Source organism: Doryrhamphus excisus, linkage group LG5, assembly GCF_037039965.1.
Source record: "Doryrhamphus excisus strain RoL-2023G ecotype Guam linkage group LG5, RoL_Dexc_Guam_v1.1, whole genome shotgun sequence".
Lineage (NCBI taxonomy): Eukaryota > Metazoa > Chordata > Actinopteri > Syngnathiformes > Syngnathidae > Doryrhamphus > Doryrhamphus excisus.
Window position 1 is genome coordinate 18,371,232 of NC_136361.1, and position 23,815 is coordinate 18,395,046.

The window sequence follows — 23,815 nt, forward strand, 5'->3', positions numbered from 1 at the left end:
CCGTGGGTTTTCTCCGGGTACTCCGGTTTCCTCCCACATTCCAAAAACATGCTAGGTTAATTGGCGACTCCAAATTGTCCATAGGTATGAATGTGAGTGTGAATGGTTGTTTGTCTATATGTGCCCTGTGATTGGCTGGCGACCAGTCCAGGGTGTACCCTGCCTCTCGGCTGAAGACAGCTGTGATAGGCTCCAGCACCCTCCGCGACCCTCGTGAGGAAAAGTGGTACACAATTAATGAACGAATGAGTATATTAATAGGGCTACATGGAGAACAAGTGGTTAGCGCGCAGACCTCACAGCTAGGAGAACAGGGTTCAATTCCACCCTCGGCCATCTCTGTGTGGAGTTTGCATGTTCTCCCCGTGCATGTGTGGGTTTTCTCCGGGTACTCCCGTTTCCTCCCACATTCCAAAAACATGCTAGGTTCATTGGCGACTCCAAATTGTCCATAGGTATGAATGTGAGTGTGAATGGTTGTTTGTCTATATGTGCCCTGTGATTGGCTGGCGACCAGTCCAGGGTGTACCCCGCCTCTCGGCTGAAGACAGCTTTGATAGGCTCCAGCACCCCCGCGACCCACGTGAGGAAAAGCCGTAGATAATGAATGAGTATAGTAATCGGGCTGCATGGAGAACAAGTGGTTAGCACGCAGGCCTCACACCTAGGAGACACAAGTTCAATTCCACCCTCGTCCATCTCTGTGTGGAGTTTGCATGTTCTCCCTGTGCATGCGTGGGTTTTCTCCGGGTACTCCCGTTTCCTCCCACATTCCAAAAACATGCTAGGTTAATTGGCGACTCCAAATGAATGTGAGTGTGAATGGTTGTTTGTCTATACGTATGTGCCCTGTGATTGGCTGGCGACCAGTCCAGGGTGTACCCTGCCTCTTGCCCAAAGACAGCTGGGATAGGCTCCAGCACCCACCGTGACCCTCGTGAGGATAGCAGTAGAAAATGAATGAATGTTAATATTTTGCGTGTCTGGAATGGATTAAATGGTTGACATTATTTCCTATGGGAAAACATTGTCATTTCATCTTTGGTCAGACCTTTTGGAACGAATTGTGAAGAAAACAGAGATACCCCCTGTAATTCAATGCATGAGTGCAGTAAACGCAAGCCATGCGTTCACCAAACATGTTCTTGCTGGGAAACAGCTTTTCTGTGGTGAATTTTTATGACGCGGTGAAACAAATGCTGTCAGCATACACCTCATCAGTTCAGCTTTGTTTCACATCAATTTTAAATGTGTGGAGATAGATGGCAGCTCCTCTCTGAAAAAGCAAGATGCGCACGCTGGGAAAAAGCCACCTCCTCCATATGCTTTCAGTTCATTGCTTCTCAATTATTTTCCAGAAAATGCAACAAAATGGAGAGCATACAAGAATATGCAAGAGTACTATAAATGTGTACATGTTGGTAGGTCTGCATTGAAAGAAAGCCAGTTTATGTCATACATCATGTTTATTATACATTTATTTTATATTTATTTTATTTATATTTTATTTTATATAGTTTATTATACATCATGTATGCATTGGCACACATGATGTATAATGTTTGAGGTCATATTCTGAATGACCGCTTTTGGAGTCGTAGAAAACCATCACAAGCTGGTAGTAAGAATTTCAACATACTGAATCGGGAAAGTGAAACAAACCCTAAATCTCACTCCTCGGTCAAACTCTGCGGACGGCTTTCATCTCCCTCAGCTTCTGCCATTTCCGTTCTTTCTTATCTTTTTTTCATTTTTGCATTTGATTGCCCCTCGAGCAAAATGAGATGAGTTTGAGGCAAGAGACTAGATGCCATGAAAGATTAAAGTGACTGATTGTGTTTTGCAATGGTGAAGGGGTAATTGTGCTTAAAGCATACACTGATGATATGAGAAGCCAGAGCAAGACACGTCGAACGTGTTTGGCTGTCCAGAATTCTTCAGAAAAACCACCTCCAGTAGCAATTAATTTCTTTGTGATTGCCTCATACCCCATGATTGATAGATACTATGAAGACTAGGAATCACAATGCCTAACAAAGAGGCGGAAGCGTGGAGACATGGAGAGAGAGAAGCGAGTAAAACACAGTAACGGACTGTGATCGTCTTTGTCATCTGTTACTGCCTTTATTAAGATGCGTGAAATACGTACAAAACTAAATAATCAAAATAAATCAAAATAAATAGTGGTAAGCCACGGTATCTAGCACTGGACAGTTCCGTAAAAGCTGAACTCAGGAGCCTATAACTTATCGTATCAGACGCACCATACTGAGAACTAGTGGTGTGTCAGTCATGAACGAACAGGTCAAAAGAAGTAGTTCTTTTTTGTGAACGGAATGAACAAAGTCACCGCCTCTAAAATACCCGTTCAGTGCGTTCAGTCACAAATACTTTCTTTTGATTGGCTGGAGAGTCAGTTGACCGTTCCTTTTGCAGGGCGGGACTATCTGCGTGTTTGCCTGTCTTATCCTATTGTCGCACCTCGCTCTGCGGGTGGGTGGAGTTAGCTGACTGAAAGACCGAGACCGAGAGATTGACCGACACTGTCGTTTACCTCATTCATTTCATTCCCAAAACAAAACAAGTTCTTTTGACCCGTTCGTTCATGACCGACACACCACTAGTCATCACGTGTTGTTGCGCTGTTGAGTCGGAACAAATATGAGTGAACGGACTGACTCGACACGGCTGACCGGGTCTATGCACAGGGGTAGATCACAGGCTAACGACCAATTGACCGAACAAAATGAACTGATCTTTTTACTGAATGAACCGGAATGATCCGGTTCACTGAAATGAACGGTTTTGCCTACCACTACTGAGAATTTGTATTAGGGATGCTGCCATCAGGGTTTTATGCAGCCAATTGTGATACCAATATCAATAACATACAGTATATGACCTGTCGATATATTTTTTTTATGGTGCCCAGAATTCCTGCTATATGATCTGAAGAAACGAACCCTAAAATCACTTTAGACAAAACCATTTTGGACCATTGTGGAGGTAGTAGTCGTGGTTCTCCATGTGAGAGAGCAGTCGGTAGAACCCGGCAGAAAAAGGCTGGTCATGTAGTCCAATGAATTCAATTATTGCTCTGGTTATTTGCTTAGCCATCTGATGGTCACGCACATACGGGGCAATGTTGACTATGTTAGCTGCCGTTTGACAGGCTGCACCCTGAGCCTGGAAAAATCGGCATACTCTATTAAATGTTTGTTTTATTCCAGTGAGATATTTTTCATGGTATTTGTTTCGGGATGCAAACTTTACATGCTTATCGTCACAAGGGTCGCGGGGGTGTTGGAGCCTATCCCAGCTGTCTTCGGCCGAGAGGTGGGGTACACCCTGGTTGCCAGTCAATCACAGGGCACATATAGACAAACAACCATTCACACTCACATTCATACCTATGGACAATTTGGAGTCGCCAATTAACCTAGCATGTTTTTGGAATGTGGGAGGAAACCGGAGTACCCGGAGAAAACCCACGCATGCACGGGGAGAACATGCAAACTCCACACAGAGATGGCTGAGGGTGGAATTGAACCCTGGTCTCCTAGCTGTGAGGTCTGCACGCTAACCACTCGTCCACTGTGCAGCCCAACAATCATCATAAATAAATGAAAAAATATACAATTAATCCATTTTGACCGATTTCAGTCCTGAGTGATCGGAATTGGCAGCATAAAATCCTGACTGGAGCATCCTTAGGCCAGTCATGATGAGTACTTACTTAAGTTACCTTACTATTAGCGTTATTATAATTGGTAGCCATGTTTAACTAACTACAAATGGGAGGGATTGGAGTAAATAAGCTTCTTATGAAACTATATCACCCATTCATCATTTATGGAGCAAGGGAGTCTTGTAAAATGTTGTCTTCTAGATTTTGTCACAGTAATTCTGTTTTCTTTGTCCCCGTAGAAACAGCACAGTTCTCAACTCCAAGATTGTATCAGTCACCATCAAACCCACCCCTGCGTCCCTCTCTGCTCCAGTTACCGTTGAATTCTCTCACTTGTACAACGTGAGTGACTAGTCAATGTTTTGTTTCAAAGTAGCTAATCAGCCGTACTCTCTGTGCCTTTTTAATTGATTTGTACATTTCATTCACAAGGGCACCACAAACCAGACCTGTATATCCTGGGACGAGAGTGAGAGGTAAGGTGCACTTGGTTATTAAATTCATGTTTTTAGACTATATTTTCTCATGTCGTGGGTTGTGTGTATTCAGTCAGTATAAATCTAAATATGCTCATTGCATTATTGCATTACTTCTACTCGCGTGCCTTGACATGCAAAACATTCCACAAATGCATCGCTGAGACTGTTTGAACAAATATTCTACTTGTCCCGGGGGGGGGGAATAATATTCTACGAACAATCCAAGCACCGTCGGCCATCTTTGGTTTTGAAATCTTTATATATATAGTATTATTGTGCCAGTATCTAGTCAATAGTGCTGAGTGTGTTGGACAGCTCCTCTCTTGTGAAATGTAGTATTAACAGCCAACTGTCAGTACTACAACACTGGTGCAAGCGTGTGGAAAATTAGAAGTGTCTCTCATTTTTCTGACATCTACAATCTCCTCATACGCCGTACATTTGCAAAGAGATTAGTTGGGTGTCAACTGTCACGTCGAAACACGGGCGTAGAGTCTATACCAAAAATTAAGCATGCAAAAGTAAGCTAATGAAAATTATCTTTTGCTATTAATGTTACCATGACTCCCCATTTACTGTTTTTGTGGTTTTGAATGTCAGCATTAATGACAAGCAGACCCAATGATAGTGTGAGCATACCAAGGTTTAAAAAAAGTAATTTGTGGGTGATTGATGTGAGGTTTGGAATGGAAATACATGTAAAAAAAAAGACTAATCTATGTAATACTTGTCAATATTTGCATTTGAAAATAATTGATATTTCCTGAAAAATGACACGACTGCCCATTAAACGGTACGCTACACCGTTCCTCAGGTTGCTGTGGCTCCAGCGTGGATACCATCAGCATTGTCACTTGCAGTATTGATGCAGTATTGATGAACTTACCCATTATATACAGGATATTTTTATTTAAAGAAATTGGGACGGCAATTGTATGATATTTTATCCATCCATCCATCTTATCCTCACAAGGGTTACGGGTATGCTGGAGCCTATCCCAGCTGTCTTCGGGTGAGAGGCGGGGTACACCCTGGACTGGTCGCCAGCCAATCACAGAACACATATACACTACTGTTAAAAAGTTTGGGATCACTTGCAAATGTCTTAGTTTTCCAAAGAAAAACGCATTTTCATGCATTTAATAAACATTTTTATCCATTTTAGAATCAATTAAAATGAATCAGATGATTTTCAAAAGAATGAGCTACATTTTTGCATAGAGGCCCACTATCAACAACTGGCAGTCCTCTGCATCAATCTCCTGGTATGGCTGTTGTTAATCAGCCATATCAGTTAATTAATCGGTTAATCAGTTAATCATTTTATAAGGCTAATAGATTATTATAAAGCCCATCTAAAAATCTAAACTAGAACTAAAATCTCTTACCACTGTTCCCTTCAGAGAGCAGCACAAACTGGGTCTAACAAGGACATAAAAAGTAGTGTAGTTTAAGACAAAATTGCACTAAATAGTACCCGTCAAAGATCAGTGTCAGTACCAACAGTGAAGCGGCAACTTCAGGATGCTGGATTTCATGGCAGGACTGCCAAGAAAAAGCCTTATCTCAGACTGGCTAAAAAAATGTCCAAGTGATCCCAAACTTTCATAGATTTTATTATTCATAAAAATAATTGTACACATCAGCGATGTACTGTATGTTTTGGCCTGTGGGAAGAAACTGCCACCATGCTAAAATGCAAAAAATCTTACATCACTACCCTGTACGAGTGTACACTTTCCAGGATAAATGGTAATTTTTACACCGGAAATGTCCCATTATGTATGAGATGTGTCAGAAAAGCTCCAGGACTGTTGATGTTGATTGCATTCTTCAATGTGAGGGACATTGTCTACTGCAAAATCTTGCCTCCAAGGCAAATATCAAAGAAGAGGCAAATATCGTCGAGCTGGAGAAATGGAATAACCTTCCTACTCAGCTGACCAGGACCATGTGATTTTTGTCTTCTTTGGCAAACCTGAAGGGGATATGTTTTGAAGACATGGACAACATCAAGATGATCGTGTCAACAGAGCTGCAAAGGATCCCGTAAGAATGAAGGCGTGGCGGAGATGGCTGGGAAAGTGCGTTAGACTCCAGATGGATTACTTCAAAGGAGAAAAACCTTTAGTTTGGATTTGAAAAAATATCTTTTATGACACCAGTCCTGGAACTTTTCTGACAGAACTCATATTTTTTTTTTTTTGTAGCTGTTTGATTTGGGAAATCTTTTTCATTCATGTGACTGCTTTTTGGCAGAGGATATTTACCATGTAGGGGTGCTGGATTAACACAAAAATTATCCAGCGAGACTGTCTGCAGGCAAGACATAATCACATATACACAGAAACAGAGTTGGAATATATTCCATTTGAGTTACATGTGCTGTGTAAATCAATATGGAGACACGCTGAGAGGGCCGACATTTATATGATCAATATACACTCAAAAATTTATACTTTCATTTGATGATTGGTCACAATTCTTCCAATTTTAAGTAAATATGTCACTTTTTATATAAGTTGTATTGCATGTTGCAGTAGTTGCAGTCTTGATTTGCACAAACAATGGTTATGTGGGCTGCACGGAGGGCAAGTGGTTAGCACGCAGACCTCACAGCTTGGAGACCAGGGTTCAATTCCACCCTCGGCCATCTCTGTGTGGAGTTTGCATGTTCTCCCCGTGCATGCGTGGGTTTTCTCCGGGTACTCCGGTTTCCTCCCACATTCCAATAAAAACATGCTAGGTTAATTGGCGACTCCAAATTGTCCATAGGTATGAATGTGAGTGTGAATGGTTGTTTGTCTATATGTGCCCTGTGATTGGCTGGCGACCAGTCCAGGGTGTACACCGCCTCTTGCCCGAAGACAGCTGGGATAGGCTCCAGCATACCCCCTCGAGTACAACGTGAAAGCCCAAGAGGGAAGATAGAGATATTTTAGCACCTAAAATTGGATTTGTGTGTCAAAAAATATAATAGTAAGAAAAAAATAATGGTAATGTTTTTTTTTTCATTTGAACATGCATCAGATTGCAATTGAATGCATCACATAATCAGTTCACAGTTCCACATGTCCAAAAGGAGTAGGAAGAAGCAAAGCTTATTAAATCCTACCCCTCCATCTGGTACTTTTACAATCAGTAACTGTTACATTTGTTCACTTCCTGCTTTCCATAATACAGTTTATGGTTGTTTTGTTTTTTTTAAATAATGTACCTCGTACCGAAGTACGAGGTGATATGACCATACAATGACATTATGTGTACCATAGTAACTGTCATTTTCTGTATTGCTTAGAAAAACTAGAACACTTAAATATTTTTCATCAATTAGTGACTCTAAATTGTCTGTTATGAATATGAGTGTGAGTCGTTGTCTTCATGTGCCCTGCGATTGACTGCCGACCAGTCTCGGTTATACCCCGCCTCTCGCCCGATGTCAGCTGAGGTAGGCTCCAGCGTACCCCTGCGACCCTAGTAGAAGAGAATTAAGCGGCATAATTATTGAATGAATGAATGAATTATTGATAATGTACCACAGTGCTACATGCTGTTAGCACATCTGCCTTGCAGGAAGAATGTTCTGGCTGGGATGTGGCATTGAGTCTTGTTTTGGGAATTTGCATGTTCCCCATCTTGTAGGTTCTCACTGAGTACTCAGACATCCCACCGCAGTCTAAAATCACACTGTGTGTGTTTGGTGTCTAGTCTGATTTGGTGCAATAATTTATATTTGTCCTTTGGTGATATTCATGTATTAATGTTTTGGCGCGGGCTGCAGGGTGGTCATGTGGTTAGTGCGCAGACCTCACAGCTAGGTGATCCGGGTTCGATTCCACCCTCGGCCATCTCTGTGTGGAGTTTGCATGTTCTCCCCGTGCATGCGTGGGTTTTCTCCGGGTACTCCGGTTTCCTCCCACATTCCAAAAACATGCTAGGTTAATTAGCGACTCCAAATTGTCCATAGGTATGAATGTGAGTGTGAATGGTTGTTTGTCTATATGTGCCCTGTGATTGGCTGGTGACCTGTTCAGGGTGTACCCCGCCTCTCGCCTGAAAACAGCTGGGATAGGCTCCAGCACCCCTGCAACTCTTGTGAGGATAAGCAGTAGAAAATGAATGAATGAATGAATGTTTTGGCGATGAATTACATACGAGCTGCTTAACTTATTAGGTTTATTTGCTTTGGATATGTTGTTATGCACAGCTGGTATAGGCTCCAGCACCCCCCGCGACCCTCGTGAGGAAAAGCGCTAGAAAATGAATGAATGTTGTTATGCAGGTCTGCAGAGAGGGATTTGAATGTATTGCAATTGATATCAAACAGATGAGTGATAGGATTAAAATAAGCTCTGCTTCTTCCTACTCCTTTTTGGACAACTAACTGATTCTATGTGATGTATTCCAATGTAACTTATAGGCATGTTCAAAATAAATGAAACCATTACCATCCACTGCTTGACTGGACCATACAAATGTGTGCATCATGGATTAGAGCTGTTACATTACTCCCATACTGGCCGCTGGATGTCCAACATGGCACATCATGGCTGTCTGAGCAGTTGACATATAGAATTGTCAACAAAGACGTCTTAAGCTATGAGAAGATTAGCAACATACTGAAAGTAAGCAACAGCAGATGAGTCTACATCTTGGGAGAGTGTTTACTCACTGGAGGACATCCTTCATTGTGTTCCAAACCCTCCTCCTGACATCGGACCAGGGGAATTCCTGTTTAATTTCATGAAGACACAGACTCATGACTCGAGTGCATCATGGCCGTCTAGTGTGTATTGTGGTCTGCTGGGGAGGCAGCACCTCCAAGAAGAACTCCTTTTAGTTGGACAAACTAAAAGGTAGGTCTAGTTCTGTGACTGGCATGGTGATTGTTGCAGAGAGCGTACTTGTCAAATTGGTCGCCATCATAGACGATGCCAGCCAAGCTCTTAAAATAAAAACATCACACGGAGCAAGGTCAGGTGAATTGGAAGGTTGTTACACTACGGTGATGTTCTCCTCGGCCAAGAACCGCCAGATGCTCAGAGCGTTATGAGGAGGTGCATAGTCGTGGTGAAGCAGCCACAACTATCATCTCTTCTGGTGCACCGAGCGAAGGAAACGCCGCAGGACCTCAGTGGAGACAGGCTGATTGATCCCCCCGTTGACAACAGTGGATGATCAACATAACTTTGACTGTCTTGCTTTCTTTGGCCTTCGGAGACGTTGGACTCCACTAGCGCTTAATTTCTGGGTCGTACTCAAAAATCCACGTCTGATCACCAGAAGCAAGTTTGGTTCAGTTTGGGCGGCACGGCGGACTCGTGGTTAGCACGCGGACCTCACAGCTAGTAGGACCGGGTTTCGATTCCACCCTCGGACATCTCTGTGTGGAGTTTGCATGTTCTCCCCGTGCATGCGTGGGTTTTCTCCGGGTACTCCGGTTTCCTCCCACATTCCAAAAACATGCTAGGTTAATTGGCGACTCCAAATTGTCCATAGGTATGAATGTGAGTGTGAATGGTTGTTTGTCTATATGTGCCCTGTGATTGGCTGGCGACCAGTCCAGGGTGTACCCCGCCTCTCGCCCGAAGACAGCTGGGATAGGCTCCAGCACCCCAAGCGACCCTCGTGAGGAAAAAGCGGTAGAAAATGAATGAATGAATGGTTGAGTTTGAAGATCCACGGAGATGTCCTCCATGCGGCGATGCTTCTGGTCATCATTCAGGAGCCTTGGAACCATGTTTGCATCAGGCTGTTAGTCCAACTGGTCTGCAAGTCCGAATCTTCATCCACACTGTCTGTAACAACACCGCCATGTTATGATCCAAGCTTGTCTGGTACAGTTCTCCTCCATCAAGTAGTCTGTCCCTTCATTGTGTCCTGTGTCCATTGCCATACATTTTTTTTTCACTTGTATTTCATAGCTTATTTTGTTATTACATTTTCTTTATGCCTGTTTACCTGTGTGGTGTGCTATTATTGGTGCTACTGTCTTGTATACTACATTCTCCAGATCTAGTACAATTTCAGTTTTCGTTTCCTTGGCGGATATTATAGCTACTTAGTTTGGTTTATTTCCAACATGCCTGACTTTTTATACGTTTACTCATGTTTTAACGAATTAATGTTGTATTTTAATGTATCTTTTACTCTGTTTACTTGCTTTTATTCAATTCCATTCTCCGGTAAAGTGTCTTTGAGTATTTTGAAAAGCGCTATACAAATAAAATGTATTATTATTATTATGCACAACAAGCTTAGCTAAGTATCTGAAATTTTGTAAGAATACATAAGGCTCATTTAATCCTACCCCTTTTCTGTTTTACAGCTGTAGAAAAGTTAATTTATTTAGTTTAGAGATAGCTTATTTGGCAATAAAGAATAAGTAAATAAAGAAGTGTGCTGCATGGTGGACTAGTGGTTAGCCTGATGGCCTAGTAGTGTCTTATTCTTTCTTTTTTGGATTTTCAAATCAATCTCCTCCATCCAACCCTGTCTTCCGCATCTGTCTCTCTCACACCAACTATCCTCATGTCCTCCTTCACTATATTCATAAACCTTGTCTTTGGTCTTCCTCTTCTTTCTACCAATATATTCACTATCGCTCCTCTGGACATGTCCGAACCATCTCAGTTTGGCCTCTCTGACTTTATCTCCAAGGCTTCTAACATGTAATATTGCTATTGATGTATTTGTTCCTGATCCTATCCATCCTGGTCACTCCCAATGTGAACATCAGCATCCTCATCTCTGCTACCTCCAGTGTATTTGTATTTATTTAAAACTTTGAGGTATACTGACGTAGTGGGGTGATTTACCATGAATAAGCAGAGGACAGTCATAAATTAGAATGATATTTGCAACAATAAAAATGAAAAAAACAACAAAAAAAAGAAGTTTCTTCACAATTCACACATGGCTGAGGTTACAATTACTCATCCAATCCAGACAAACATGAACTCAAGTGACTTAAATATCGATATTTTGATTTGATAATTTTAAAGCTGCTATTGAAAATCCTGATATTTCGGTATTGATCCGCACATCACTACAAAAAAAACAAACAAACATACATTAGGATTATTGGAGATTTGTATGTGAATAGCTATTTGTCTATGTGCACTCTGTGGTTGTTTGCAAACCGGACCAGGATGTACCACGTCTCTTGCCCTGAGTCAGCTGGGGTAGGCTCCAGCTCAGCTGTGACCTCATGGGGACAAGGGGTATAGAAAATGAATGAAATAATAACATATAAAGGTGGCAAGTTGACAGGGAATAAATATACTTAATCCTTATTTAAATAGTCAAATAATTAGTAAAATAACACAAAAATAGTAGGATACAATAATCAAATATACACAACAGATGCAATATTAAGTAATAAATAGAATTTCAGTCATAATAATAGTCATAATATTGCATATCAAACGAAAATTATTCCGATTGACTTAATTAAAAAAAAAACATATATTATTAAAACAGCGAGATAATATATTGATACTACTGTTTGTGTATAAATGTGGAAAGTTGACAGCGAATAAATATAATTAATAATTATATAGTCAAATAATTAATAAATTTAACACAAAAATAGTAGGATACAATAATCAAATATTCACAATATATGCCATATTAAGTAAAGAAATAGAATTTTAGTCATAATAATAGTCATAATATTGCATAAGAAAAGAAAATTATTCCGATTGACTTAATTAAAAAAAAAGAAAATACGTATATTATTAAAACGGGGATATAATGTATTGATATTACTGTTTGTGTTCGTTTTCTCGTGAGGAATATAGATATTGTTGATCGTATTATTCTAAAAAAAGGTCAATGTTTGAGTGAAAATGTGTCCACGCAGAGAGCACTAAGCACGCCGCCTCGCAGCCTTCCCATCACCGCCTTCACGTCTTCCGCAGCTCCTTGGCGTGCAAAATAGCTGAGATAAGGTGGATATGGTAACCGCTATACAGCTGTGGGTTTTCAACTGCTTTCTTTGCCTTTTGCCGTCTCCACGTTTACTGCATCGCCTCCTGTTTTTGTGTGTGTGTGTGTGTGTTTTTGTGTGTCTATTTGTAGCTCCTCTCTGCTGGGATCCTGGTCTGCTAGGGTCTGCAAAGCCGTGCTCGTCGATTCATTCAGAAGCAAATGCATGTGTGACAGACTGTCCACCTTCGCCATTTTAGCACGGCTTAATCCCGAAATGGTAAGTGTGAAAATCTCCCTTGATTTCGACAGTCGACAAAAAATGATTGCGGAGACAGTGTCATTTTAGTGTGGTTTAAATGTCCATGCACCAGCTCTTTTTTCTTTCTTTCTTTCTTTTTTTTTTTTTTTTTTAACCCAGGGCGTCATTGTTATTGCATCCTCAACAGATCCTCCCCCCTCTCCCCATCCTTGTCAATCTTTGCCTCGGCATGCCAAAGCCATACTGCGCAAACATAACAATATGCCGAGCATATTTATATTAATTAGATTCCAAATACAATGACATGGATCTTTCTTTTCTGCCAAGAGGGAGGTCTTACTCTGGAAAGGCAATTAAGAATTATTGATTTCATATTAGTACTTTCAATGGATACACAATCTTAAACAAATAAGAGTATATTTATAAATATTTGCTGTTGCTGTCTTTATTGTTAACAGGCCCCCCCCTTAAGAAAGCTACACATCAGTGAAATGATGTGTACATGATGTGTACATCACGGTTCTGTAACAAAGAGACATGCCTGCCAGACACAGCCGAGCACAAATATTTGTCATGATGGAAAAAAAAAAAAAAAACAACATAGCACAAGTCAGAATGGGACTCAAGCCCGCAACCTCTTCTCTTCAGAAAAAAAAAAAAAACAGTGTCTCTTTGTGGAGAGTGTTCATTTATTGCCATTTGTTATTATTAGACTGCAAATTGCTTTAAAAGCATTTTGTGCACTCGTTGCCTTGGTAACGGAATGGGCTCCCATAAAGACAATTTTCATGGTCAGGTACAATTTAACCATTTTTACGGTACAGGTGGAAGGCTATGTCAAGCTAGTGTTTACATTCACTTGTGTGTGTACAAGATGGACACCATTGGAACCATAATTGGTTCCCGACTTGATCGTGATAAGTGAATTTCCATGATTTTTCTTTATAAAAGGAATATTTTCATAGTTATGGCATAGAAAACTTTTTTACAATCTTCTAATGTACGTTCTTTAACATTATTAGAGCCATCAAGACATGAAATAACACCCATTTAGTCACATTTTGTGTACATTTATGTATCATAGAAAATAAGCCATTAAGGAAGTGATGTTGGGGGTTCAGAGTTGAGTTTTAGCTTATTGTAGTCCAGGAGTCGGGAACCTTTTTGGCTAAGAGAGCCGTGAAGGCCAGATATTTTAAAATGTGTATATGTGAGAGCCATATACATTTTTTTAAACATTGAATGCAATAAAATGTGTGCATTTTTATGTAAGACCAACAGTTTTAGATAATGGGCTCTAATTACGTAGACCAGGCACACTACCCCACGCCAATGGGGTGTGGCCAGCACACTTTCGTGAGCAGCGCAGTGTCTAATAATAAATCAAATACTTGTTGCCATTAATACAACTTCTGCTGCTGCATAATTTTGCACCGTACTCCGTAGACGTATTTCATTCTTTTGGCCATCTTCGTCAGAAGGCTTGGTTCTGCAGCTTTAGCTATTTGACTAAAGGAGGGAAGTTTACATTTACATGTTTTTTTGACATCTCAATGACCGAGGGAGACTACCGCATTACCCAATCATAATCAAGTTTTGGTGTTTGACCTGGAAAATATCAGGAAAGATAGATATGGTTGGCCGTATTGCAGTAGAAAATAGATGGACAAATTAAAATGCATAAAAAAGTTGTTGATTTTGAATATTATTTTTAACAGTCATTTCTGTGATGTTTACTTTAAAATGTTAGCAAAAATACATTTTTTTTGTGGTAAGAAATGCTTGAGAGCCAGATACAGTCATCAAAAGAGCCCTACCTGGCTCCCGAGCCATAGGTTCCCTACCTCTGTTGTAGTCTATGGTGCATCAGTAACAGTATTATTATTCATATACCAAACAATTACTGACACCTAGTGGCCAATGTTCACAGGTTGTGGTCGCAAGTTGTGGTCTTAGTGGCTTATACCGTATTTTTTCTTGTATTTTTATGCTTAATTTGGGCACAAAGTATGTACAATTTGCCGAAATGTGCATTAAAAAAAACTAATAATTGGCAAATATGGCACGTTTTCCTGTAACGTGTATTGCATACAGTTGTATTTGTCTTATTTTGCGCAAAATAAGCATCATGTGTTCATTAAACGATATTAGTTTGAGGAAAGAGCTGCTGCCAGTATCAGTATCACTAATGGAGTACTGGACGATATCGAATTATCGGATATCGGGAAAAAAGCCAATTTTATTCTAATCCCTGCACCCTTGAACCGACAAGGCAAAGTGGATCTCGAGAGCAGCTTAGTTACAGTATATATGCTATACATAGACTACGTATATAGAGTGGAATCCACTTGCAATTCTCTAACAAAACACCAGGGGCAGTGTTTTCTTGAAAGTGCGGAACCACAACTCTTGTTGGCTAGCTATTTAGCTTCCTGTGTCGTTGAAGTAGTACACAGTAATGACATACTGACTACTTAACTGTCATGAGGTTGTAAACAATTGAAACAGTAATTACTGATAATTTAATAAAGCATAAATGGAGTGACTTCCTGTTCAGTACAAAGTAAGCCTCAAACTAAAACATGTTGATTCTACCAACAAAATGCATCAATTTTATTAATTTGTTACTGTAATTACTGTATAGTCAACACAGCAGTAGCAGCTTTCTTAGAAGAAGGTATAAAATATTCAGCATCTTTTCTTTTGGGCTGGTTCTAAAGAGGAGCCAAATGCTACTGCCCCCTAAAGGGCAACCCTGGAATCACAGCAACCTTACATAATGCTTAATAGAAATACATACATTTATGCAAATGGATACATACAAATATGCACAAATGTAGGAAAATCATATGAACAACTTGCTGTATGTTAAAAAATACTGAATTATTGCCCATTCTCATGTAAATGTGCAAGTAATAGTTTCGGTTATTAAGTGGGTTCCACAGTGGCATATAGGCTGTTGTTGTTGTTTCCTCTTGACTGCCTCCAAATATGTAAACTAGTTCCACATCTTTGTTGCAACCTGGAGGCTTCATGTACCTCAAGGGTTAGGGATGAAGGGGCAAGCAGTTGTCTTCCTCCCCGTGTCGTCCCTTCTCCTGCCATCTATTATTTTGTTCGATATCCGTGGGCCCCATGCTAATTATGTGCTGTGAAACCCTTAGTAGCTTCTAAATGGCCGAGCCAGTCTGTCTGTAGCTAGACTCCTACATCCCCAGAATAATAAACACCTCTCTCCTTTTTCACATGTTCCTTTTCGATCTGCAATCCCTTTCTTTTTCTAACCCTCAGTTATTTTTCTTTTTTTTTTTTTTTTTGCATCCCACTTTCCACCTCTACAACTTGCTTCATGTATTGCTCGCTTGCTGTTACATCTCATGTGCATTTTGCTCAGGCCAAATTTGCTGCAGGCATGTAGGAAGGAAAAATCGGAGAAAACATGCTCTGCAGTCAAAGGGAACCGAACCTTAGCCTATTTCATTACCACAGCGACAACTGTGTGTTGAATTCTTCTTATTTCATTCAGTGCTAGTTATTATAGGCTGTTTGTTCATCTCTGACTCCTGTCAGGGGACCTTTAAATGTCAAATACCTCTTTGTCCAATTAGGCTACATTCTAAAAATAAGAACAATATCTGAAGCTGCCTTTTCCACTGTTTCATTGAAAGTAAATGTTTAATTTCTATACATTTGTCTCTTGTCACTGAAGGAATACAAGCATAAGTTCTTGTTGTCTTGCTTAATGAATTGTTTTGCTAAATCGGTGATTTTTTTAAAGCTTTGATAAATGTATTGGTTATTTAGATATGTTACTATTTATTTTGAAATGTCAACATATGTACAATTTTGAATAGGGTTCGTATATATTTTAGTGCAGGGCAGCGGGGTGGTTAGCGTGCAGACCTCACAGCTACGAGACCAGGGTTCAATTCCACCCTCGGTCATCTCTGTGTGAAGTTTGCATGTTCTCCCCGTGCATGCGTGGGTTTTCTCCGGTTTCCTCCCACATTCCAAAAACATGCTAGGTTAATTGGCGACTCCAAATTGTCCATAGGTATGAATGTGAGTGTGAATGGTTGTTTGTCTATATGTGCTCTGTGATTGGCTGGCCACCAGTCCAGGGTGTACCTTGCCTCTTGCCTGAAGACAGCTGGGATAGGCTCCAGCATTAGCGATAGAAAATGAATGAATGTTTTAGTGCAATAGTAAATCCAATGCATTATTATATCTTACAGGCTATGTTAGCACAACATACAACGTACATCTCTACGTTTAAGGATAGTCTAACGTGTGTCCCGACACAATTTTTGTGTTTGTTGATTACTATGTTTGTCACAAAGACATCATTTTGCAGTTTTTTTCAGAGGTGTACTGAAAGGTGGATATATTATGCTCCTTTTCAGCCCTTTGTATTGAGTTTTGGATTCCTATAGAGCAGCTACACACAATAACCCGCACATAAAGCTAGATCTTCCAGAATCTGCACCTATTTCCTTGGATTCCCAAAGCGGTCTGTTTTAATTTAGTCCACCCACAACCCGCCTCCGCTGTGATTGGTGCCACTCAGCTTCTATAGCTAACAGCTTGTACCCAGGCATGCCCATATGAGGAAGTCCATTGGAAGTCAGTGTGACATCACAGTGAAACTCCCTGAAATCAAGTGTTTAGACATCTTTGGCATCGTTTGACACGTGAATACAACATTGTAACTACATTTATAGGTCAGAAAAGTGGAAAAAAACAAAATAGGTCCCCTTTAACATCATCTTAGTCAAAATATAAATAGTAGTATTTCCTAACTCACCTGTTGGGAAGTTTAATTTAACCTTGCTTTGAAGTAGGTTCTATTTTATCTATTTATAAATAATACATCTAGCCGGCAGTGTATTTCCTGATCCATTGTTGCACTTGTTAAGGAAAATGGATAGCGTCATCAAATTGGTTTGGATGTAATTAATCCAACGTGGCTGATTTGATTCCTACTGAGCCACGCAGGTAGATGGATTCACTTGAAGGTTTATGATGCGCTCCATTGACTGTAAAATCTTATCCAAATGTACAATTTCCAAAGTGAATCATGACATGAACCTGCGGAATATACTCGGTGACGAAATAGAAGCTTTATCATGGCTCGTATGGTGACGTCGTACTGTTGTGTGAGCTCCAGCAGAGCTCCATCATCAACACAAGTAAAACTCTCTCAACAGACATCTTTATAGTCCACTGCACTTGTAATGTTTTTCTCCCCCATTTCCTTTTAGAGAAGGAACTCACTGCAGTGCAGATTAATCAGAGGGATTTAATTAACTTGGCCCCGGCACACACATCAAACTAGCAGACAAGACAGGCTATAAACTCAGCCAATTATCTCTTGCAAGAGTTGAGGGTTGATGTTGTGGAATTGACTGGTTATGGTATTGGGCTCCAAAAAATGAGACTGCAAATGGTTTACTTGCACCATAGATGACCAACAATTGTAAAATTAGAGCTACTGTGTTTTTTTTTAAATGTTCATTATGATCTCAAGTGGCCACAGTCGGGAATGGCAATGAACTCGGGATCCCATGCTGTATCTGATGAAGAAACACTAACTAACCTAAGTAATAATGTAATCTAAGTAATAATTCTCCTATTTTTTCTAAGGATTGCTATGGACAAAAATAGTATTAAATGGAACAAAGAATGTACTAAACAAGTACTAATTGAAAGGATGCAAATCCATCATGGAGAGCAGTTTACTGAGTGATCGCTTGACCGTGGTTGACTCAAAACAACTACAGCTTCAGTCCCATGATATCACCACCCTTCTTAATTAGTTTATTAATCTTTTTAGCGTCCTTGACACTAATGTTGCCCCTCCAGCAGAGAACAGCAAAGTAAATAGCACTTATGACCACAGACTGGCAGAAGTTATACCAGTGATCACAAACTTTTTGGACCAAGATCCCTGGTCTTGGCTGTGAACCTAGGCACGGTCGAGCGGACGAGACCCAAAGATCGACTGGTCGATCGCGATCGATGGGTTGGCAAACCTCGGTTGAATTCGTCCGGCTCATTTTGTTCTTGTACACTCTGTTAGTACTCAAGTCCAGTCCAATGTTCCTGTGTACTTTTAAGTACTTTGTACTACACTACTTCCAGAATAGTAAAGGGCTTTGGGCTGGTTGACTGAACACGACCCAAAGATCGACTGGTCAATTGCGATCGATGGGTTGGCAAACCTCGGTCTAATTTGTACGGCTCATTTTGTTCTTGTACATTCTGTTAGTACTCATGTCCAGTCCAATGTTCATGTGTACTTTTAAGTACTTTGTACTACACAACTTCCAGAATAGTAAAGGGCTTTGGGCTGGTCGACTGGACGAGACCCAAAGATCGACTAGTCGATTGCGATCGATGGGTTGGAAACCTCGGTCTTATTCGTCCTGCTCATTTTGTTCTTGTACACTCTGTTAGTACTCAAGTCCAGTCCAATGTTCCTGTGTACTTTTAAGTACTTTGTACTACACTACTTCCAGAATAGTAAAGGGCTTAGGGCTGGTTGACTGAACAAGACCCAAAGATCGACTGGTCGATTGCGATCGATGGGTTGGCAAACCTCGGTCTAATTTGTACGGCTCATTTTGTTCTTGTACATTCTGTTAGTACTCATGTCCAGTCCAATGTTCATGTGTACTTTTAAGTACTTTGTACTACACTACTTCCAGAATAGTAAAGGGCTTTGGGCTGGTCGACTGGACGAGACCCAAAGATCGACTAGTCGATTGCGATCGATGGGTTGGCAAACCTCGGTCTTATTCGTCCTGCTCATTTTGTTCTTGTACACTCTGTTAGTACTCAAGTCCAGTCCAATGTTCATGTGTACTTTTAAGTACTTTGTACTACACTACTTCCAGAATAGTAAAGGGCTTTGGGCTGGTCGACTGGACGAGACCCAAAGATCGACTGGTCGATTGCGATCGATGGGTTGGCAAACCTCGGTCTTATTCGTCCTGCTCATTTTGTTCTTGTACACTCGGTTAGTACTCAAGTCCAGTCCAATGTTCATGTGTACTTTTAAGTACTGTGTACTACACTACTTTCAGAATAGTAAAGGGCTTAGGGCTGGTCGACCGGACGAGACCCAAAGATCGACTGGTCGATTGCGATCGATGGGTTGGCAAACCTCTGTTAGTACTCAAGTCCAGTCCAATGTTCATGTGTACTTTTAAGTACTTCCAGAATGGTAAAGGGCTTAGGGCTGGTCCAGGTCCTCCTAAAGTCAAAAGCTCTTTGGTTTTGTCAATGTTTCAGTGGACCAGTGATTCCAAACCAGGTATACGCAAACCCCTAGTGGTACGCAGGTGAATTACAGGGGGTATAATACATTATTTCCAAAATGATACGTCAATATTTAGCCAGACAATAAAATAGAACTAGTTTCCCCAAGAGACAATAACCTGTATTCAGATGTGTTGCATTTAGGGATGCTCAAATAAACGCTTTTCAAAGCCAAAAACTGACCGGCATGCGGCGACAAATACGATATGTGTCCTGTATCACGTAGGGTTTCCAACAAAATGATGTGTGTTCGTATTGAGCATGACACACGCTACGCCAATCGATGTCAACGTGTTTCCGTGTTTCTATTTTTGCAACTTTGTTTACACACTTTGCCGAGCTCTCATTGGCTGTCCTTGACATTGGAAGTCTGCCTACTTTATACAACCATGGCCAAAAGCATTGGCATCTTTGGCATACCGATATTTCGATATTTTTGGCCATGACTGTAGATGACAGCATCAACTACACCAACAAGGGCTCTTACGTCAACTACATGGCGTCCAGAGCAGGTTTCTAGGTTTTTAGAACAAGGGTAAATTTGAGATCAGATGGGGTGGTTTTCTTGGGTTCAGGTACCAAACAGAAGGTTTTCTACAGCACTGGATCTGACCCAGTTTAAGGTTATGATGCAGGATGCCCAATTGCTGATTGGACCGTGGGACTGATCAGGTTTGGGCCATTTTATGGCTGCTCCTCACCTGGTCAGCTGTCAAAGTAACGGCGGGTGCATGTTAATCCAGAGGTGGAGGAGGAGAAACGGTGTTGAGGAGCCGCTCGTAAAGGTGGAGAGGTGTGATAGTGGAAGTGGTGCCAGTGGTTGCCGTGGAGACTAAAGCAAAGTGGAAGGAGGCACAGCATGGGGTTGTGAGATAAAACCCGTTAAAAAAAAAAAAGCCATTTAGCTCTTTTGCCCTATCCAGTGTTCCCCCCTGCTGGTGATTGCCAACTCTGCAATTTCACACGTGTACAAGTAATGATGACAAATCTTTTTACTGGCTATTAATCACTTTTATTAATCACTTTTATTTTATTTTTTCAGAACATGGATAAGACACAGCTTCCATCTGTGACAATGATTGTGGGCTGTGGAGTATCTTCACTAACATTGTTGCTGCTCATCATCATCTATGTGTCTGTCTGGAGGTGAGAACGTGAATCATGTTCATATCCTTGCTTTACAGAGACAGGTGTACAACATTTACCTTATAAGTCATTGTCATGGTAAAGTCAAAGTGTTCAAATCCTTTAAAAAAAAAAAAGAGTCAAAAGTAATATTTTCACTGAGTTATGTCAAAGTGCTTTGGCTGTGAATGTTGACAGATAGTTTTTCATATAGACTCCAAGTCCCGAGGCAATGTCCCTGCATTGTTTTTAAAAGTACTGTACTGTAAGTGTATGGACACACCAAATACCAAATTATGTCTCCATGAAAGTGCCAGGATAAATCAGCGACCTACTGGATGTCCATTTAAGCCAATCGGAGACAGAAGAAAGTAGTTGCTAATAAAGTAAAAAAATAATGTATCATGTACTTGGAAAAAGGGAATCAAACTGTTGGACTGATGGCGCTGTGGCCTTTCTCTTGATTATTACACTTAAATTAAAATTTAAAATAAAAAAATTAAATGAAAAAAATTAAATGAAAAAATTAATTAAATCAAATAAATGTATTTAATAAATTAAATTAAATTAATTAAATTAATGAATTAATAATAATAAAAGTAATAATAACAATAATACATAATAAAATAATAATAAATTTAATTTAATTTAATAATTCTATTAAATAAATTTAATTTAATTTATTAAATAAATTTAAAGGGGACTTATTATGCCCCCATTTTTGGTGCGTTGTATTGAGTTATGGACTTCTATAGAGCAGTTGCACACACCAACTTTTCCGGATCTTACAAATTCTACACCTCTTCCCGCATCCGACCCAAATGGTTTGTTTAATTTACTCCATCTCAAGCACTCCCGAGGACTTCCGGAAACATAGGTCCGCGTTCACTGAAGCCCATATAAGGAAGTCCGGGTCGCACCGACGTCAGTAGTACTCGGTGTTAGAAAAAAAACTGTCCCTGCAGAGCCATCCAAAATTTCTAAAATGTCCTAATTTCCAAATTCGCAAAACAATGCAACAAAAAATAGCCACATCATCATGAAACCAGTGTATTTTATTATGTATCTGAATTATGTCATATCTATTTTTCCATGCAGGTACATTCGGTCTGAACGCTCAGTTATTCTAATCAACTTCTGCCTCTCAATCATTTCCTCCAATGCCCTTATTCTCGTTGGACAGACACAGACACGGAATAAGGTACTACCCAATGGCTTTATACCATATTGTGTAGTATTGTGATGTCTTCATGATTATCTTTTTTCTTCTTCTTCGTTCAGGTTTTATGCACCGTAATTGCTGCATTTCTTCATTTCTTTTTTCTATCGTCATTCTGCTGGGTCCTGACGGAGGCATGGCAGTCGTACATGGCAGTGACAGGTCGTCTAAGGAATCGGATCATACGCAAGCGGTTTCTCTGTCTTGGCTGGGGTTAGTCTGCCTTTTCCTGTACATCGAATATAGGGGTGTCAAACTCAATCACACAGGAGGGTAAAACTCAAAGACATTGTATCGTTCTTATTATTTATCCAGAAATTTTCAACACTTGTATATGTCTGCTTATTGAAATTATTAATAATCATTTCTTGTTCTTTTAAACAACATCATTGGTGAATGAAGCACATCATATCTCATGTCTCATATAAAATAACAGGAAGTTGCCCAATTATCCAGGCTGGAAAAATACTACTTAGTATGGTCAAATTTTGAGAAAATGTCTAATTAGCACTGACAATTAGATAAGTAAGTAGCCTACCCAGCTTTGTCTTGGTTCCCTGCGAGTGCAGTGCTGGGATTGGAACATACCAATGTAATTCACCTCTGTGGTTGGGACAAAATATGCTTGCTCGCTGGTGAAAGAGTCTTTATGTGGACATACATTTTTTTTTAACTTAACGCATGTCGATTAACATTTTTTTTTTACTTCAGAGTGTGGCAAATGTGTAATTTTTTGGTGACGTTTGTTCCTGCTTGAGAGTTCTACTTTCTGATCTGCGGACGTACGACTATGGTGATTTGGTGTGGTTGTTCGTTTCAATGAAGTGATTGTTGACAACTTGTTGTCATTCTCTCATTTGTGGGCAAAAGCCACAGTCATTTATTCATTCATTTTCTGGCATTATATGTACTTTTCGAAAATGAAAACACTTTTTTGTTTACTTTACTTTATTTGCCTTTTATTTAACCTACAAATGTGTCAGATCATTTTGCCTCACATTGTATTAACAGTCATTATATAGTTATGACATTCATTAATTTTCTACCGCTTATCGTCTCGAGGGTTGCGGGGCGTGCTGGAGCCTATCCCAGCTGTCTTTTGGGGAGAGGCGGGGTACACCCTGGACTGGTCGCCAACCAATCACAGGGCACATATAGACAAACAACCATTCACACTCACATTCATACCTATGGACAATTAACGTACCTGGAGAAATCCCGCTGGGAGAACATTCAAACTCCACACAGAGATGGCCGAGAGTGGAATTGAACTCTTGTCTCCTCGCTGTGTAGCCCGCATGCTAACCACTTGTCCGCTGTGCAGCCACAGTAATTTATTTCATCACAAAAAACATCAGAATCCCTGAGGTGTGTAATCCGGAAGAGCTGTGGAATGGGCAGATTGACACATTTCCCAGCATGCTTTGCTCTAGTTAAAATGATCACTTTTGACTGTCTTATAGGTTAGGCAATAGGTAAAGTTTAGCCGTTTTTAGTTGTGTAAAGTTAGCCTTTTTGTCTGAATCCGGCACCCCTATTAATAATGGTAGTGAATGTCGTGCTATATAAAGTCCGTCTTCCACATTTAGAATGAAAATGCCAAGGGAGAAGTTTATACTGGAGGAATTGCTTAATTCCGCTGAATCGCTGTAAGCACTTTGTGTGATAAGGTCCAAGAGTTGGGCCAACTCAATGCTATTTTCTAAACAGTTGTTCTGAAATTGCAGTGTGGGCCAGATTTGGCCCCGGGGCCTGAGTTTGACACATATGGTATAATGGTTCTGTTTTGAATG

The 23,815-nt window shown here is 40.3% G+C and overlaps 1 protein-coding gene across 7 annotated transcripts in view; it reads left to right on the top strand.

Moving 5' to 3' along the window:
- The window catches only part of adgrb1a (adhesion G protein-coupled receptor B1a), a 119,741-nt gene that overhangs the window by 61,547 nt on the left and 34,379 nt on the right, over nucleotides 1-23,815 (top strand). For all 7 annotated transcript variants that reach the window (XM_058052779.2, XM_058052774.2, XM_058052770.2 and 4 more), the window contains 6 exons: nucleotides 3,928-4,030; nucleotides 4,121-4,164; nucleotides 12,250-12,376; nucleotides 20,721-20,824; nucleotides 21,902-22,004; nucleotides 22,085-22,235. In XM_058052779.2, coding sequence (XP_057908762.2) covers nucleotides 3,928-4,030; nucleotides 4,121-4,164; nucleotides 12,250-12,376; nucleotides 20,721-20,824; nucleotides 21,902-22,004; nucleotides 22,085-22,235 — 632 coding nt within the window. The remainder of the gene's footprint in view (nucleotides 1-3,927; nucleotides 4,031-4,120; nucleotides 4,165-12,249; nucleotides 12,377-20,720; nucleotides 20,825-21,901; nucleotides 22,005-22,084; nucleotides 22,236-23,815) is intronic.